The following is an 18,984-nucleotide window of genomic DNA, read 5'->3' as shown; positions in this document are numbered from 1 at the left end:
CGGGTAAGCAGGGATGGTTCAATATTAGGAAAACACTTAACATAATTGAACGCTTCAATAGTAAAACCAACAGAAATCATGTGATTATCTCAATAGATGATGAAAAAGCTTTTGATGAAATATAACATCCAATCTTATGAAAAACACTAGAAAGTTCAGGAGTAAATGGAGTTTTCCTTATAATAATAAATAGTATCTATCTAAAGCCATCAACAAATATTATATGTAATGGGGATAAACAGGTGTGAAACAAAGATGCCCATTATCACTACCATTCAATATGGTTTTAGAAATGTTAGCTCTAGCAATAAGAGAAGAAAAAGAAATCAAAGGAATCAGAACTGGCAATGAGGAAGGTAAAGTTTTCACGCTTTCCAGATGCTATGATGGTATACTTAGAGAATCCAAGTAAATCATCTAAAAAAACACCCAACTCCTTGAAACAATTAAGAAATTCAGCAAAGTAACAGGATATAAAATAAATCCACATAAATCACCAGCATTTATATGTATGAACGACAAACCTGAAGAGTAGGAGGTAAGAAAGAGAAATTCCATTTAAATAACTGTAGGCAACATTAACTACTTGGGAATCTACCTCCCAAGAAAATCCAGAAACTGTATGAACAGAATTATAAAGCACTTCTCTCATCCAAATAAAGTCAGATCCAAATAACTGGAAAAATGTCAACTGCTCACGGTTAGCTTGAGCTAATATAATAAAAAGACAATTCTATCCAAATGAAATTACTTAATTCAGTGCCATCCCAATCAAACTACTAAATAACTATTTTACTGAGCCAGAAAAAATAGTATCAAAATTCATCTGGAGCCACAAAAGGTCAAGAATATCAAGGGAATTGATTAAAAAGATGTAAAGTAAAGTGGTCTGGCTCCACCAGACGTAAAAACTGTATCATACAGCAGTAGCCATCAAAAAATTGCTTGGTACTGGTTAAGAAATAGAATAATGGATCACTGGATTAGGATAGGTTCAAAAGAAACAGTAGTAAATGACTAAAATAATCTACTATTTGATAAATCCAAAGACGTTAGCTTCTGGAATATGAACTCACTATTTGACAGAAATTGTTGGGAAAACTGGAAAAACAGTATGGCAAAAACTAGGCATAGACCCATATCTCACATCCTATACCAAAATAAGGTCAAAATAGGTACAAGATTTAAACATAAAAGGTGACATAGCTAAACTAATAGACCAAGAAATACTCTATCAATCTGAGCTATGGAAAGGGGACAAATTTATGATCAAATAAGAAACAGTACATAATAAACTGGAAAATGAATGATTTTGACTATATTAAAGTTTTTGCACTAATAAAATTGGTGCTGTCAAAACTAGAAGAAAAGCACAAAGTCAGGGAACAATCTTCACAACTGAGGACTCTGATAAAGGCCTCATTTCTAAAATTTATAGAGAATTGCATCAAATTTATAATCTTGCAAGTCATTCCTCAATTGATAAATGGTCAAAAAAGAAGAAATTAAAGATACACGCACACACACGAAAAAATGCTCCAAATCATTATTGATTACAGAAATGCAAATTAAAACAGCTATAAGGAATCACCTCATACCTATGAGATTGGCAAAGATGACAAAAAAGGAAAATGATCAATGTTGGAGAGGTTGTGGAAGGATTGGGACATTAATGCTTTGCTGGTGAAGTTGTAAAGTGATCCGACCATTCTGGAAAGCAATATATGATTCCCAAACTATGCCCAAAGAGAAATAAAACTGTTTATAACCTTTGACCCAGCAATTCTAAGTCTAGGCCTATATCTAGAAGAAATCATTAAAAAATGGGAAAAGACCCACATGGTTCAAAATATTCAATACAAAATATTTTTGTAGTGGTAAAGAACTGGAAACTGGAGGGGATATCCATCAACTGGGGAATGGTTAAACAAGTTATGGTACATGAATATTATAGAATATTGTTTTGTAAGAAATCATAAATGGAAGAACTCCAGAGAAGTATGGAAGGAATTACAGGATCCATTACAGAGCAATGCAGAATCAAGAGAACAATGTACACATTAACAACATCATTGTGAAATGATCAATTGATGGATGCAGTTGCTCTAAGCAGTTCAGAGAGCTAGGATGATCCTATCAGATTGGCTATCCCCAACCAGAGAAGAAGAATAAAACATAAAAAAAATCCTTCAGAATCTGAGGATCACTACATTCACTTAAAAAAAAAATCTCACGTATTTCTTCCCCTTAATCCTAATTCCTCATACCAAAAAATGGCTAATCTGTAACACGCTTAACACAAATGACAGTATTAACCTGACTGTATGATGCTAAGGGGAGGAGGGGTGGGAAGGGAGGATGGAAGGAAACTCTGTAACTTAGAAATATGCACAGGCATATGGATGAATGTTAAATAAAAAATAAATTGAAAGAGAAAATAAAGAAAAGTATGAAATTCAGCTAAGTACAGTAGTAAACTATGAATAATTTTTCTTTAGTTTTTTTTTTTGCAAGGCAATGGTGTTAAGTGGCTTGCCCAAGGCCACACAGCTAGGTAATTATTAAGTGACAGAGGCCGCATTTGAACCCAGGTACTCCTGACTCCAGGGCCGGTGCTCTATCCACTGCGCCCCCAGCTGCCCCAATAATTTTTACTAAAATACCTACCACTACTCCTTTGAAAAAAAATTAGAAACAATAAGATATAGATTTATTCATATAAAAGTTTCTCATCCTCACTAATACATTTCCTTCAAGAATCTCAAGTGCAAATAGATTTTTATAAATGAAATACCTGTAGCCCTGCCTTTCAAGTTTTCTCTTAGCTAAATTAGAAACTTCTAAATATTAAACAATTGAAAAAATAAATTGAAAACTTCTTTTGAAAAAGGGCAACTAATAATCATAATCACGATAAGTGACTTTTATATAAGTTTTAAAGTTTGCAAATCAGTTGACACATGTATAGGTAAGGATTCCTGTCATCTGGCAATTGTAGTTAGTTTATAGCAATCAATGCATTTTTTCCCCACTCCAAGATTCTTGTTTATAACCTTCTCTGAAATATTTCAAAGTGGAAAAAAAAATCCTATTATCTCACTTTCAGTTCCTAGAATTTCCTTTTCTTATCTTTTACTCTGAATATTTAGAATACAAACATGAGGGGCGGGGCGGTGAGGTGGTGTAGTGGATAAAGCATTGGCCTTGGAGTCAGGAGTACCTGGGTTCAAATCCAGTCTCAGACACTTAATAATTACTAGCTGTGTGGCCTTGGGCGAGCCACTTAACCCCATTTGCCTTGTAAAAACCTTAAAAAAAAATAGAATACAAATACAAATACTCTTCAATGTAATTTATGACCTATAAAAGTTTTTAAACATTACTTTTATTATTGTGAAAGATAATCCATTACTCTTATTAATATAATTGGAATCCTGGTAATTTTAGTTGTGGGGGCATACAGTTTCGTAACTATAAATCCCTACTACCTAGTACCTATCTATGTCAGTCTCTATTCCTTTCAATCTTAGCTTACCCTTTCTAATCCAGTGTATTTTGTTTTATTGTTAAACTGCTTTTCATATTAGACTAGTATCTTTTCTCACTGGAAATTACTTTGAATTTGGACTTGTTTTTTTCCCTAGGGGATGGAAATTCATTGAGCTCTTTATTATATCTTCTTTGTCTCCCCAGTGCTTAGTGTGAAGCAACTGTTTCACAAATTGTTGAATTACAACTAATGCATGCTGTAGTTAATTCTGAGCTACTAGAGATGGAAAAACCACTTGTCTTATCCAATTAATGCTTTATTAAATATATTAAATGGTTAGGACAAAATAAAGTACATTAAAATTAAACAAACTTTAAGTCTTACTGTTTAAAAAAGAAAAATCTAACAAAAAATCAAAATACTTTTTTCCTCATTACATGACAATAAGGAAAATTCTCAAGTAACTGAAAAGATTTAATAAATACCAAAGTCATTAGTATTTCTGAAACTATATTAAATGTATTTTTTAGATTTCTATTGGGTCAAAAGTTATGAACAGTTTTATTGCTCTTTGGGCATAATGGTCCTCCAGAATGGCTGGATCACTTCACAGCTCCACCAGCAAAGCATTAATGTCCCAATCCTGTCACAATATCTCCATTTCCCTTTTTATCATCTTAGTCAATCTGACAGGTATGAGGTGATACCTCATAGTTGTTTTAATTTACATTTCTCTAATAAATAATGATTTGGAGTATTTTTTACACACACACACACACACACACACACACAATGTATAGCTTTAATTTCTTCATTTTTGACCATTTATCAATTGAAGAAAGACTTGCAACTTTATAAATTTGATGCAATTCTCTATAAATTTTAGAAATGACACTTTTATTAGAACTCCCCCAGTTGTGAAGACTGTCGCCCAGCTTTTTGCTTTCCTTCTAATTTTGACAGCACTGATTTTATTAGTACTCTCTTTTCTTGTTTGATCAAAAATTTGACCACAGCTCAGATAAAATATTTCTTGGTCTATTATTTTATCTATGGTGCTGCCTTTTATGTCTAAATCTTGTACCCATATAGACCTTATTTTGGTATAGGGTGTGAGATATGGGTCTATGCCTAGTTTTTGCCATACTATTTTTCAGTTTTCCCAGTAATTTTTGTCAAATAGTGAATTCATACTCCAGAAGCTAATGTCTTTGAGTTTATCAAATAGTAGATTACTTTAGTCATTTACTATTGTTTCTTTTGAGTCTATCCTAATCCAATGATTAGGAAATTTAGAAAAAAAAATCACAAAGTTTAGCGCTGAAGAAAATCATTTTTTTAACAAATGTAGACTATTAACATTAAATTATAACCCCAAAAGGGTCAAGCATCAAGTCTGGTATCAATGAATTTAATTTTCCTATCCTTTCGAGGCTATATCTATCTGGCTCTATAAAGTAGTTTTGGCCAAAGGTACAGTAAAATCAAATGATTTATGATGCCTGTCCCATGTAATAGAAGAACTTAAAATAGATACCCATCTAAACACTGAGGAATTTAAGCTCATCATGTTAAAAAGTACTTTTGAAAATGTTTCATTTCATGAAAAGTACACTCATTTTCTAATTGTGCTTCTATACATATGACTTGTAATTAGTTATAATTAACAGAGTATATAAATATATACCCCCCCAACTTGCTGTAATTATTTATTTCATCTAATTTCCCCATATTTTCAAGAGAACTGCTATCAATGAACTGTACTACCGAACTCTTAACTTTCTTCTGACTGAGGAAAGTTTTAAGCAAAGAAGAGGCACAAAGGAAAAACAGCAAAAGGGGGAAAGAGTAAAAGAAAAAAGGCTAAAATTATCTATAAACTACTACTGGTTTTAGTAAATGAGAACTAGCTTAATCTTGTTTATTTTCTAAGTACTTAAAACCAAAATAAGCCTGTAATAAACAATTTACAATGAGCATCAAAAACCTCCCTAGGTTATTTTATTAAAATATCATAAAAATAAATCTGACTACAAAATGGTAAAATAGATCCAAATTTCATCTTTTCATAGCATGCCTACTACAGTGCTCTAAACCTAGTGAATCTACAATAAATTTTGTTAACTAATTAAGTTCCTTTCTAAGTAAGATTATCCTGGTTCAAGAACTCAAAAAAATGGTCCCATTATTCTCCATTTATTCTTCCTTACAGCTTACAGATATTGGAAAGTGTTAATTTAAAAATTTTTGGTGATTCCTAGGAATTACAAAGATTACTAAAAGATAAATATTATGCTTCTTATTGCAAATTTTTCAGGTAATCATTACGAAATATGAAGGAAGACATGTTTTACTACTAATTTTATGACTTTAGAATTTTGGGACTCAAGTTTTGAGAATAATGTTTGAGAGAAAAGGCTTTAATATTACTTTATGAAAAGATACCTAAACATAGCATAAGGTAGATCTCAACAAAGTAGAAAAAAAAGACAATGCTCTGATTTTTCCTGAGGAAATTCCCTCTTGGATAAAAAAAGCCCAAGTATAAAGATCTATTTTCAGACAGCATTACGGAATAAAAAAATTTACATTTTAAAAGCCATAATGATTTTCTATTTGTTTTCCCAGTTTTTTTCTGGGAAACTTGCTAATTCATCTCTAAAACATCTTGTCCACAGTTTGAAGATACTAATTCTAAGAATCCTAATATATAAAAGGAACAAAATCACTGAAATTATTTTACTAACTTTATCTTAAAAACCCTAACTAGAATAACTATCCCAGTGAAAGAAAACTTTGGAAATAGAACAGGCAAACCACAATGTTTTATATATCTCTGATGCTAACTTAGTTTCCTGAAATCAGGATAAGGCTTAAATCCATCATCTCTTGGAAATAACTGCTCAGGTACAATAAAAAACAGAATATGCTATGCTTCCATTTCCTTTTCCAATTTACAAGAATCTCATATATTATATTGCTTTTCTTTATACATCTTAATCTTGTTTTCATCAGAATGATGTCAGTGCTTAAAGATGTAACAATCAGGAAATAATTTTTGGTAATTTAGATTTCCCTGTTGATAGCCACCTTGCTCCACAAGTCTCTAGGGTCAAAAAATAGAGAAAATTTATAAAATGAGTTTCTTTCCTTTGTCATTTTGGCTTTGTCCCAGCATCATAGTTTTTGGGGTATGTTTGTGAGAAATTTGTAATTTTAGGGGAGTATGGCAAAGAAAAGTAGAAAAGATAAGATTTCTGTTGGTCCCCAAAATGATTTATCCGTCTATTTCAAGTAACTAAAGTAGGCATTTCAGCAGAGTAGCAGAAGGTGGGCAGCTTATAAATTCAAGACTTTAGGAAAACAGAGAAAAAGAAAGAGAATTTTGTGCTAGACTTGGAGAAAGGAAGACCTGGTTATCACTCAATTCTCCCCCCCCCATTATTTTATTTAATTTTTTTAAAAGAAAGATTTTATTTATTTTGAATTTTACAACACCCCCCCCCCGCCAAAGCTGGCTTCCCTTACCCTCCCCACACAGAATGCAGACTGTTAGTCTTTACATTGTTTTCATGGTATACAGTGATCTAAGTCAAAAGTACATGTAGAATAGTAATAACAATAATTGCTAACCAGCATGCCATAACCTTTCAGGTTCAGGTTCTTTATCTGAGCATAATGAGGAGGTAATGAGATCTATAGTACCTACATCACAAGGTTTTTAGGCTCAACTGAGATAAGATTTTGCAAACTTGCAAGAAAAGTCAATTATTGTTATTACTATTATAAATGTATTTTTGACTTTAAAGACTTTATCACATGATTCAGCTGCCCTCTAATCTTGCAGTGATCTTCGTAATGACAGACCCTTTCTTCCACTGGTGAGTTACTTTTGGGGTCTCCATTTTAAATGGGCTGATAGCAATTCTTCATTTCCCTCATATTTATACCTCTGACTCTAAGGATTTTGTCACTACATCCCATTTCTTATCTAAACCTTCCCCCCCTCCCCAACCCCATTAATGTTTCCATTAGCACATAAGCACTGTAAGGCCAATGGACTGCCATTCTTCTCTTTATATCCCCGGTGCTTAGCAGAGTCCCTGACATATAACAAGAACTTGACAAATAAATGCATTATTTCCCATTTAGTACTGGCAGGGCTCTCAGGAATCATCAAATCCCACCTTCTTTTTATACATAAAAGGAAACAAACTCAGAGAAGCTAAATGACCTATCCAGGACACCTAAGGTCACAAAGAAGCAGGGCTGAAATGGATATTCAGGTCTTCTGCTTTCTAATATACCATTACACAAAACCAGACAGCCTCTAAAGACATACTATATTTAATAACTATTAATTTATAAAGCATCTATTAAAGCATTTCCAATTATTTAGATATGTCAGACTATGTAGCAATTGCTATATTTCAGAACTGCCGATTTCGTAGATGGAAAAAACCCACTGCCCAGTAAATCTAAATCATCCCTTAATATATCTGACAAGCAGTGATTGGTCTCTGCTGAAAGACTTCCAATGATGAGGAACCCATTCTTCCTGAGAGAGCCAATTCCACATTTGTATAGCTCTAAGTTTTTCCTGATAGTGAGTCTACATGTGTTTCTTTGCAATCTATCCAGGCTCCAAATTCCATGTTCTAGAGACTAAAGACAAGTCGAATCCCTCTTCCATAGAGAGGCATTTAAATACCTGAAGATAACTTTCATGTCTCCATTTGACTCTTCTCTTATGACTTAAACACTCCCTCCTCCAAGTGATCGCTAAACAATATGTATTCAAGACATTTCGCTATTCTGGCTGTTTTTTTTTTCCTGAAGAGATTATACAGGTTATCAATACCCTTCCTAAAAATGTGGTGCCCATAATTCAACTATAGCACTCCAGATGTGGGCTGAATGATGCTGGACATCAAATATCCAATTTAACTAGGTTGACCATCTGCCATGCAGCTGAACTCTTCTTTCAAGTGTTATCTCACTTAATTAAAATGTGAGCTCCTAGAGAGCAGGGATTGTTTAATTTTTTCTGTGTTTCTTCAAGTATGAGCAATGTGAATGGCACATAAGCATTTAATAAATGCCTTTTTTTCATTCATTCATTCACTCCCCCAAATTTCTGTTAGCTAATTAGTCAAACTTTTTTTTTAAGATTTTTGCAAGGCAAATGGAGTTAAGTGGCTTGCCCAAGGCCACACAAGTAATTATTAAGTGTTTGAGACAGGATTTAAACCCTGGTACTCCTGGCTCCAGGGCCGGTGCTTTATTCACTGCACCATCTAGCCACCCCAACAAACATTTATTAAATGCTAACTATGTGCTAAGGACTGTGCTAAATTCTGGGAATACAAATAAAGGAAAAAACAAGATCCCTAATCTTAAGAAGGTCACATTCTAATGGGAGAGAAAATATGCCAAAAATACATAAAAGATATTTACAGTATGAATGCAAGTAATGGGGGGGGGGGGGGGAAGAGAGAGAGAGATAGAGAGAGAGAGAGAGAGAATGAATGTGTTTGTGTCTGTGGGTAAAGTCTTAAAATCTTTTTGAAGAAAGTTGGATTTATGAGCAGTCTTTTTTTTCCCCCATCAGTATTTTAATTTAACTTTTCCCCCCATGGTTACAAGTAAAGACAAATTCAACACTAACTTACAAAACCTCTAGTTTCAAATTCTCTCCTTTTGTCTCACCCCACTCCTCCTCGATGAGAAAGCATTGCTTCTTATAGGTTAAAAATGTGTAGTTATAAAACACATTAACCCCATAGTCATGTTGTAAAAGTAAGCATAACCTACCCTCCCAAAAAGAAACCTCAAGAAAAATAAGAGTGGAAAAAAAGTTTGCTTCAATCTGTATTCAGACCCATCAGCTCTGACTGAGATGGTTAGCATTCCTTATCATAATTCCTTCAGAGTTCTTCTGGGTCATAGCAGGTAGGTCATTCACAATTGATCATTCTGCAATATTGCTGTTACTCTGTATACAGTACATTTCCCACTGCATTTGCTCATATAAGTTTTTTTTACTGAGAGTATCCTGCTCATCATTTCCCATATATAGACAAGGCAGAGGTAGTAGTTGAATTTGAAAGTATAATATATTAAAAAAGATGTAATTAATGGACGAGAGGAAAACTGAGGGAAAGGGAAAGAAGAGGTAGAATGGGGTAAGTTATTTCACAAAAAAGAGGCCAGAAAAAGCCTCTGCAGTAGAGAGAAAGAGGGGGAAGGTAAGGAGGAGTGAGTGAGCCTTATTCTCATCAGAATTGGCTCAGAGAGGGAATAGCTTACACACTCAATTGAATATAGAAATCTATTTTCCCCTAGAAGAAAGTAGGAGGGGAAAGGAATGGGAAAAAGGGGTGGGTAGAGGTGACAGAAGGGTTGTGGGAGGGACTAGTCAGATACAAAACACTTTAGAGGAGGGGACAGTGTGAAAGGAGAGAGAGAAGGGAATAAATGGGAGTGGGGAGAATAGGATGAAGGGAAATAGTTAGAAATAGTAACTGTGGGGGAAAAAAAAGATTTGTGAGCAGTCCTGAAGGAAACCAGGGAAGTGAGAAAACAAAGATGAGTACGGAGAAATCTCCAGGTATGAGTGACAGGAGATGAGTGTTGTTGTATGGCAATATCAGTCACAAGGCTGGGGGGGGGGGGGGGGAGAGTATAGTCTAAGACTGGAAAGGTGAGAAGGAGTCAAGTAGTGAAGGGACTTCAATGATTCTCAGGCCCTTTGTGCAGAGGCTTTTCCGAATCCCTTTTCTCCTGAAGCCTTCCCCATCATTCTCATTCTCTGAGCCTTGTGCTTTTACTGGAAAGAAAAAAATAAAAGCCCTTTTCCCTCTCCACAACAACTCAAAATTCCTTTACATCACCCCCTTAGCATAGTCCTTGGTGAATAGTTAAGTACTTAATAAAATGTTTGCTTGTTTCCCTCCTCCTTCCTAATGCTCTCCTCATTCATTTAAATCTCTGATAAAGAGAAAGTCAAAGTCAACTTCTCTACATGTAATCTGGGTCTCCTCTCCAGCAGATCGTTCCTTCTCCCTCTCCCATTTTCCATCTCTCTTTTTGTATAGGCTCCTTTGCTATCTACAAACATGCCTTAGTCTCCAAACTTAAAAAAACCCCACAACCCTTTTATGCCCTTTAGTTATTGCTCTGCATCTCTCTTTGAAAAACTCCTAGAATAAGTTTATTTTAATTCCTTTTATTTTTCCCTCCTCTCACTCATTTTACAATTTGATTTCTGATCTCAAACGTAACAGAAAATGTTTTCTTAAAAGTTAAAAATTATGGCCCTTTCTCAGGCCTCTTTTTATTTGACCTCTCTTTATCACTTGATTCTGATGATTTAAACTTTCTTCTCCAATGGTTACTTTCTGATGAACTGTAAGTTAAAAAAATTCTCTACAAAATTGTCTTGAGTAGATGTTGTAGAGTATGAAGATGACAGTAATCTGTTTTCTTTAGTTTCTTCAACTATAAAAAGGGAACAACAATAGCATCTAACCTCCAGTGGATAATTATTATAAAATGCTTTCATTCATTGCCTTTTCAACCTGGAGTGCTCTGCCTACCTAGTCACCAAGGACTCTTTCTCTGATTGGCTAATTCCTTGACCAAGTTCTTCTTCTTCAAGCTGCATTAATGACATTCTGAATCTTCTCAACCATATGCCAGATATGGGTGCCCAACTGCCCTGTCCCTTTTCAGATTCCTTTTACACATTGTCTTTCTCCATTAGAATGTAAGTAGGGCAGGTACTGTCTATTTCTGATAGTATCTGTATTTCCAGCATTTAGCAAGATTCTTGAAAAGGCTGAATTCCCCAAATAAGTAATGTAATATTTATAATAGTCAACAAAGTGTGTTCACTGAGAACTACAACTTTTTCACATGTCCATGGAGGAAAACAATTCTTAAATATAATGGAATTAAGAGCAAAACAAAAGAAACGAATGAAACAAGCATATATGTACAGAATTCAGCAATGCAGCACTCAAATGACTGAGCCCTAAATAAATTTGAGGAAACCCATTTGTTTCATCTAGTTGAGATCAGACATTCTGAAGCTCATACATAAGGCTGTCTAGGTAACATAAAAATTGCTGTTCTCAATGATTTGCCTACCATTCTCTATACCCTGCCTTTCCTCTCATAAAGGATAAGCTACCTGGGAGAAGGGACTGCTTCATTTTTGTCCTTGTAACACTAGCATCTTAGTACACAGTATTTGGCATGCAAAGTGTGCTTCAATAATGCTTTAAGGACTGCCTGGTTTTATCACAAGGAAGTAGGGCAGCATCCTTAAACATTCAAATGGATTTATGATCTCTTGGATTTGCACATTACCCCTAATAATCATCCAGTGTGATGCTTGTTCATGTCCTACCCATGGCTAATTTTCATAAAAGCTTAAGTTAGTCAAAGATCTTATTATCTTCTTTACTCTTCTGGCTGCCCTGTTATACTGTTGATTCACTCTGGATTTTTAAGTCTGTTAAGACTCCTAGCTCTTTTTAAAAAATATTGAAATTGTCACCTTGATTTCTTAACAAGTATATGCCTTTAGATTTACTTGTGCTGTATTTACTCTTATTAGTCCATTGTTTTAGCCTGTAAGATCTTTTGTGGCTCCTGATCAAAGGATCATTTGGGTCTAAAAGGAACCTTCAATGTTATCTAATCCAATTCTTTTACTTTACAAATATTGTCACCTACATCCCCAGATGCTAAATTAGCAGTCTCTCCACTTGACTACAGTACCTCTTTGTAATTACCTAAATTAACCTTGTTAATTTAACCTTGCAGCCTTACCCAGCTGATTAGTCTATAGTATACACTATCTACATTAGTATACATTTAAGTAGCACTATTACATTTTTGAAAATATTTTCCTCATAATTCTTTGAAGCAGACAATGCAAATATTATATACTCTTTTTAAATGTGAGGAAATGGAAGCTGAGAAAGTTTAAGTGATCTGTCCATAGTCACAGAGACAGAATGTGTTACAATGAAGACTTGAGACCTAACCTTTGAATACCATCACTGCAATTCTTTCCATTGTGCCAACCATGCTGGTTCTGATATGGATGCAAGGGAGCAAAATAGATTATTACAATCAGACTCATTTTCATCTCAGAAAAGATAGAAATCCTTTTGATATTCAAGGAGTTATAGAAATTTACTGCCTTTTTAAAAACTAAACTATTCTACTTTATTCTTTTTTCATTTTGATCTAATTTTTAAACCAGTAGAAAAGTATAAATACTTAACTTACCAACATTTCCAACTTCTTCAGCAAAGTAAGGATCATTCAAGTCAACATCAGATGGAAATTCATCTTCACTGGTCTCTTTTTCATTAACAGACTGTAGCTGAACATAAATACAGTGCTTGAGACGTTATAATGCCAAGTACACCAACAACATAAATACAAAGAGAAATGATAGACACTACTTGTTATTGTTGATATAAAACAAAGAAACTCAATTTCCCATTGTTTTCTAATTTAATTTTTAACATTAAAGCTAGATAGGTCAAAAAATTAAGAACCATGTACATTTAAAAATTTCAAAGTATAATCCACATTTTTGTACTCCCAACATGAAACCTTTTTTATAGCAGATTAATACATAGGATCTTTATCCATCAATAAACTTGAAATGATATTTTTCTCACTTAGCTATCACCATGTTATTGCTAAATAGTGTCAAAAAATCTGAAAATTTGCATGAATGACAGCTAAATGCAAAGGTTGCATCCCACATGCATACAAAATGAAATACCTTTCCATTGAGCTTATGGATGGATTTTTCAAAGACTAAAAATACTGTCCTTTCCCCCCAAACAATATGAGACTATAAGGCAAGATTGGATAGCTCTTTCCCCATCCATATACACTTGAATTTATAAATCCAAATGAATATTATGAATCAAAGTAATTGCTTTTGGAGAAAATATATAAATATATATGTATAAATACATACATACATATATATGCACGCACGTGCGCGCGCGCACACACACACACACACTTCTAAATCTCCTAAAAATCAAATTTTCAAATTTTCTTTTATAATGGTCTACAGTTCAAATCTGTAAATAACTAGAGGAAATTAGCCTTACTAATTTTAGCTGTGGGACACCCTGGTCTGGTCTGCTTTGTCTCCTCCCCTTCTATAGCTGATGCTAATGTCTTGAGCCAAAAATGGAGTACCTCCTGGACAAGCAACTATGCAAATGTAAGGTGATGAGCTATGGGGTCAGAATGAAGTTGAGACAGTGAGGAGGAGATACCTCGTGCAGAGTGCTGCTCCTGACTCCCTGCCAATGTTTTTGTTATGATGAAGTAATAAATAGCTGAACACAATAACTGAAACACTGGAAACTGAACTACTTTAAGCAATGTTGTGAACTACTTGTAGTAATATTCCACTGAATCCAAATACCAATATACCGAGAGTGTGCCTACACTTACTTGACTATACTAATGGCTAGCTTAATTTTGTCAATATTTTTACTTGTGAAAAAGGCATTTAGGTGGCAGTCTTAAATAATAATGAAATAATAAATGCTTTATAATTTTGTAAAGTACTGAATATAATCCAAATCCTTTACATGAAATTTTTAATATTTGGATATAAACTATAAAAAATATCATACCTTCTGCTTCTTTTTTAGTTTTTTTTTCTCTTTTTTTTTCTCTAAAAATTGTTCCCAAGGAGTCAGTTTATCTTTTCCTTCTAACTTGTTTCTGACCATTTCTTCAGCACTTTCTTTAAGACCTGTAGAAAAAAATCCAAAGAATAAAATAATTTATATTCTTACTCACAACTTTGCTATAGAAACATAAATAGACTTCAAATTTTTGACAGCCTGTCACATGGAAGAAATAAATTTAATTGAAATTGTTCAAATGAACAAAACTATGACAATATACTATACAACTAAAAGTGGAAAACCCAAGGTTTCTTTCCTCAGAAAAGGTTTTCTAATTCCTTAACTTTCCCAGTTCCTGAATGACTGAAATTTGTAGAAAATTACCCTTTTTTGCTCACTGCATTTTTCAAAAAACCAGCTAATCACAGAAAAACATAGTTACTATATGAAAATTTTTGTATTCATGCTGTGAAATGATTTTTTTTAATTGAAAGGAATAGTAGAAACTTCCTGATTACCAATTTTTTTCACCCTCCCATTTCTTTAATTTCAGTGTCTCAGGGAGATTTAGAAACGTTGCCACTGCCTAAAACCATTAATGTTTTTCAGAAATTTAAGGACTGTTGTTCCAAGATGTCTTCTCCATTTTGAAACAAAACCACCAGCTTCTTACAGAAAGAAGGCTCATTGGCCTCTCTCCTCATACTATATGGACCAGCTATTCCCCTACCCATCAAAGATATTCTATGGCCTTATTATCACTTTCAAATTTACCTCCCAAAGGTTCTTTCTCTTTTCTCTAAGGCTTCAGTAAATCATCATAAGGCTCCTGCAGAAAGTGGTTGTATTTATTCACTCCCTCCCTTGTGAGGAATAGCAACTTTGTTACACTCATGTTATTAATGCTACAATATGTTATTGATCTCAACTCAATGTAATAAAAATTTTAATAAAAATATGTTGATGTAACATCAAGATGCTTACATCATGATCACTTATTTTCCTTGGAAAATACAGCAACATATATAAATCGATTCAATAACCCTCTCAAAATAAACATCTGGTGAATCATAACAGGAGATGTAGGTTTAGGTTTACCAACATTATCACAATGATGGAGGAGACCCAGCACAAAGTCTGGGATGAGAAGGGATTCTCGGTGAATGTTAAAGGTCCTCTGACTGGTGTTGTTTGCAGATGACTGCGCTGACTGTAAAATATCCCAGAGCCTCCTCAAAGATATATGTAATCAGGCAAAGGAATATGGTTTGTTCAATCACTCAGTAAGGAACAAATGATTAAAGAATGTCCATTGCTCAGATTTTAATACCAATTTGAATAGAAACTTATATAACTTGTCTAAAAGTAGGTTATAACTGGGTCATATATGGTAGAGGACCATAAGCTGACCTCAGAACTGAAAAAAGAGAGGACAGGACAGTGGGCTACACTGATTTTGGGAAAATGCAAAGCTCTTCTATTGACTCCAACCTTCCCATGAAAGTAGTTTCATCTTTTCAATGCTAACACTCTATTGGTATTACTTTGTGGCAATAAGATGTGGAATAATGATGATGTTTGTCCTTAGGTCTTGAAGTAGACCATGACATCGGGGAGGTGATACCATGACATACACATGAAATGGATTTGAGTGAGGGGGACTGTGCTAAGTTACCAGTATCACTTTCCCTCCTGATTCCCCTGCGTTCAGTGTGTGTTTCTAAAAATAGGTCATATAGTTATTTTTAGTGAATAAAGGATAATAATATTCATGGATAGTTTTTTAATAATAATAATAATAATAATAGATACACATGATTAGATCATGTTTGGGACATTAAGCATCAAAGTTCATGAGACCTCTTCTTTGATTATCCATGTAATCCATTGTTAGGAGGGGCATTCCTTTATCAAATCTTGCCACAATATTAAATGTTATAAATTCCAAGAAAACTTGGTCTGGCAGTTGTGAAGAGCAGGCTTCATAAAAGGCAAAAAGAAAAACAACATAAAATTCAGGAAAATACATAATACCAGTAGTTCACTAATGAGCCCCAAATGCTGTTTTGTACCTGAAATCAACTCATTTATTTATTTATTTCTCTATTTATTTATTTTTGATTGATTAATTGAAGATTTTATTTACTTTGAGTTTTACAACTTTTCCCCCATCTTACTTCCCTCCCCCCATCCTCCCCACAGAAAGCAATTTGTCAGTCTCTACATTGTTTCCATGTTGTACATTGATCCAAATTGGGTGTGACCTATTTTTAGAAACACACACACACACACACACACACAATGATAAACCTTCCATACTACCCAAATTATAGAAAGGTTGTGTTCCAAAAGTTCATTTATAAATATGCTGCTTCAAACTCTCAGAACACATTTTCTTCAAAGAAACAATAGTTATAAAAAAATGGTTAGTTTTCTAACTGGCCTATTAAATTACAATGCAGATCACCTATTATGGCAATAACTTCCAAATGGGAAAAAATAAATGTACCATAGGTACATCCCAAACCTCTCAGGAAACTAGTGGGCAATCTTTGTGAGTCTCCTGCATCTTCCTAATTTAGAAGGAAAAGAAGGTGGGTAAGGATGGAGAGGTTCAGATGAAAGAAAAAGCATTGCCTCTTTAAGTACATAAAACAATAAGACTAAGGGGAATGTAAGGAAAGACTGAAACTATTCCTCAACTCCAGTAATATGTATTCTTAAATTATCTCAAAAAAAGGTTGTCTCTTGTTGAAAATTCCTCAAAGAAAAATCAAGCTTCAAATTTTAGAATTACAATATCTTACTACTTTTGGAATTACAAAGTTCTTAGGACCATGGAATTTCGAGGAAAAAGGGACTTTCTCTTTCATTTAGTATGATTTCAAACCAGATCTCTGGAACCCAAGTTCAGTCTACTTTCTAGTACATCAGTCTACCTCTTTTGTTTTCTCTAAGTAAACAATTCTGTCACCTATAAAAAGCAATAATCTTGTTTAATCTTTGTTGATGCATAGTTCCTCAATTTCATTTTCTTATCTTAATGTGATAGTATTTTTCACCCTTTTTTGAATAGGAATGGAAATAATGGATATTATCAGATGTCAGTCTTGGGAAAGGCCTCAAGTTTACAACCAGTAGAGAGAATGCTGGTTTCAGATTTTATAAAGTCAGTCCTTACACTGAGGAAAAAAAATCATTCATCACTATATTTTCAATTGCTTTTAGTTATTTAAGGTGATAGGTTTAAAGTGACTTGCCCAAGGTCACATAGCTAGGTAATTACTGAGTGCCTGAGGTAGGATTTAAACTCAGGTCTTCCTATTTGTTATCTGGATGATCAATTTTATTAGCATGTATCAGGAAATAGTTACTAATTATTTCTATTATTTCCTTTTTCATTAGCTGTAAATTACCTAGCTGTCCCAAACCAAAAAATTCTTTGGGGGCAGCTAGGTGGCAGAGTGGATAGAGCACTGGCCCTGGAGTCAGGAGTACCTGAGTTCAAATCAGGCCTCAGACACTTAATAGCTGTGTGGACTTGGGCAAGCCACTTAACCCCATTTGCCTTGCAAAGCCCGCCCCCCAACAACCTAAAAACAAAAAATTCTTTGGGAATTTTAAGTTTATATTTATGAGTCTAGTTCTAATATTTCACTAATGGGAATGTAACAAATTCTCATCTGTTCACAAAGAGTAATTTGTAACTCATTCCTTGACAAAAATCTAACCTGGGTTGGATGCCTTCTTTCCTATTGGTGCTGATGAACATTCCCTATGCTAAATGGATTCACTACTACTTTTGTCATCTATTCCCAACTAGAGCATTGCCTCAATTATTCTTTCTTGATAAATTCTATCATACTCTTAATCCCAAACTTTTTTCTCAATCCAATGACACCTCTTCTTAGTTTCCTCTGTTCACGAAAAACACAAAAGACATAAGCAGCAGCAACAGTTACTTTTATTCTCCCTACTCCATCTTCTGTTCCTTCCTCCTTTGAAAAAGGTTGGCCTGGGGTGGCTAAGTGGTGCAGTGGATAGAGCACCAGCCCTAGAATCAGGAGGACCTAAGTTTAAAATCAGGTCTCAGACACTCAATAATTACCTAGCTGTGTGACCTTGGGCAAGTCACTTAACCCCATTGCCTAGCAAAAACAAAAAGAAAAAGAAAAAGGTTGGCCTTTTTTATTTGTCAAAACTAATCCCTCCTTTTTGTGCTGCTGATTACTTTCTCATTCACTTTTTTTCCATCTATTCTTATCCAACTCCTCTAGTTTCTTCTCATAAACTGGTTTGTTCTCCACCACTTATACACATGCTCTATACAATAAAAAACAGAAATATCTCTAGTAATCTTCTCCTAGTATAGGGTGGTAGGCTTATACAATCAAGAGAACTGGATTGAAACTCTTCCTAATGAAATAATTAGTTGTTCTATTCTATACAAGTAATTTCAACTCCCTGATCCCTAGGTTCCTCATTTATAAAATGAGAAAGAAGGACTCAATAACCTTTAAGTTCCCTTTCATCTCTAAGTCTATATTCCACAAAGGGTTATCTGCATTCATGCTTCCTTTTTCTCTTCTCAATTACATCCTATTCTTCATGCCACCTCTTGAGAATTTCTTGGCAAAGAAACTAAATTGATTTGCCATTTGTCTTCTCCAATTCATTTTACAGATGAGAACTAAAGCAAACAGGGTTAAGTGACTTGTCCACAGTCACACAGTCAGTGTCTGAGGCCTACTCATTCTTCAATCTCTGGTAATCTGGCTTCTGAAACCACCCCTTAGAACACTTTCTTCT

The 18,984-nt window shown here is 34.2% G+C and overlaps 1 protein-coding gene across 2 annotated transcripts in view; it reads right to left on the bottom strand.

Annotated features, from left to right (window-relative positions):
* The window catches only part of ESF1 (ESF1 nucleolar pre-rRNA processing protein homolog), an 85,074-nt gene that overhangs the window by 20,740 nt on the left and 45,350 nt on the right, over positions 1-18,984 (bottom strand). For both annotated transcript variants that reach the window (XM_074209422.1, XM_074209423.1), the window contains exons 10-11: positions 14,179-14,300; positions 12,794-12,890 (exon numbers count right to left, since the gene is read on the bottom strand). In XM_074209422.1, coding sequence (XP_074065523.1) covers positions 12,794-12,890; positions 14,179-14,300 — 219 coding nt within the window. The remainder of the gene's footprint in view (positions 1-12,793; positions 12,891-14,178; positions 14,301-18,984) is intronic.

This window comes from Macrotis lagotis, chromosome 1 (assembly GCF_037893015.1).
Source record: "Macrotis lagotis isolate mMagLag1 chromosome 1, bilby.v1.9.chrom.fasta, whole genome shotgun sequence".
Lineage (NCBI taxonomy): Eukaryota > Metazoa > Chordata > Mammalia > Peramelemorphia > Peramelidae > Macrotis > Macrotis lagotis.
Note: the sequence above shows the minus strand (reverse complement) of the source record. Positions and strands in the feature narration are given on the sequence as shown.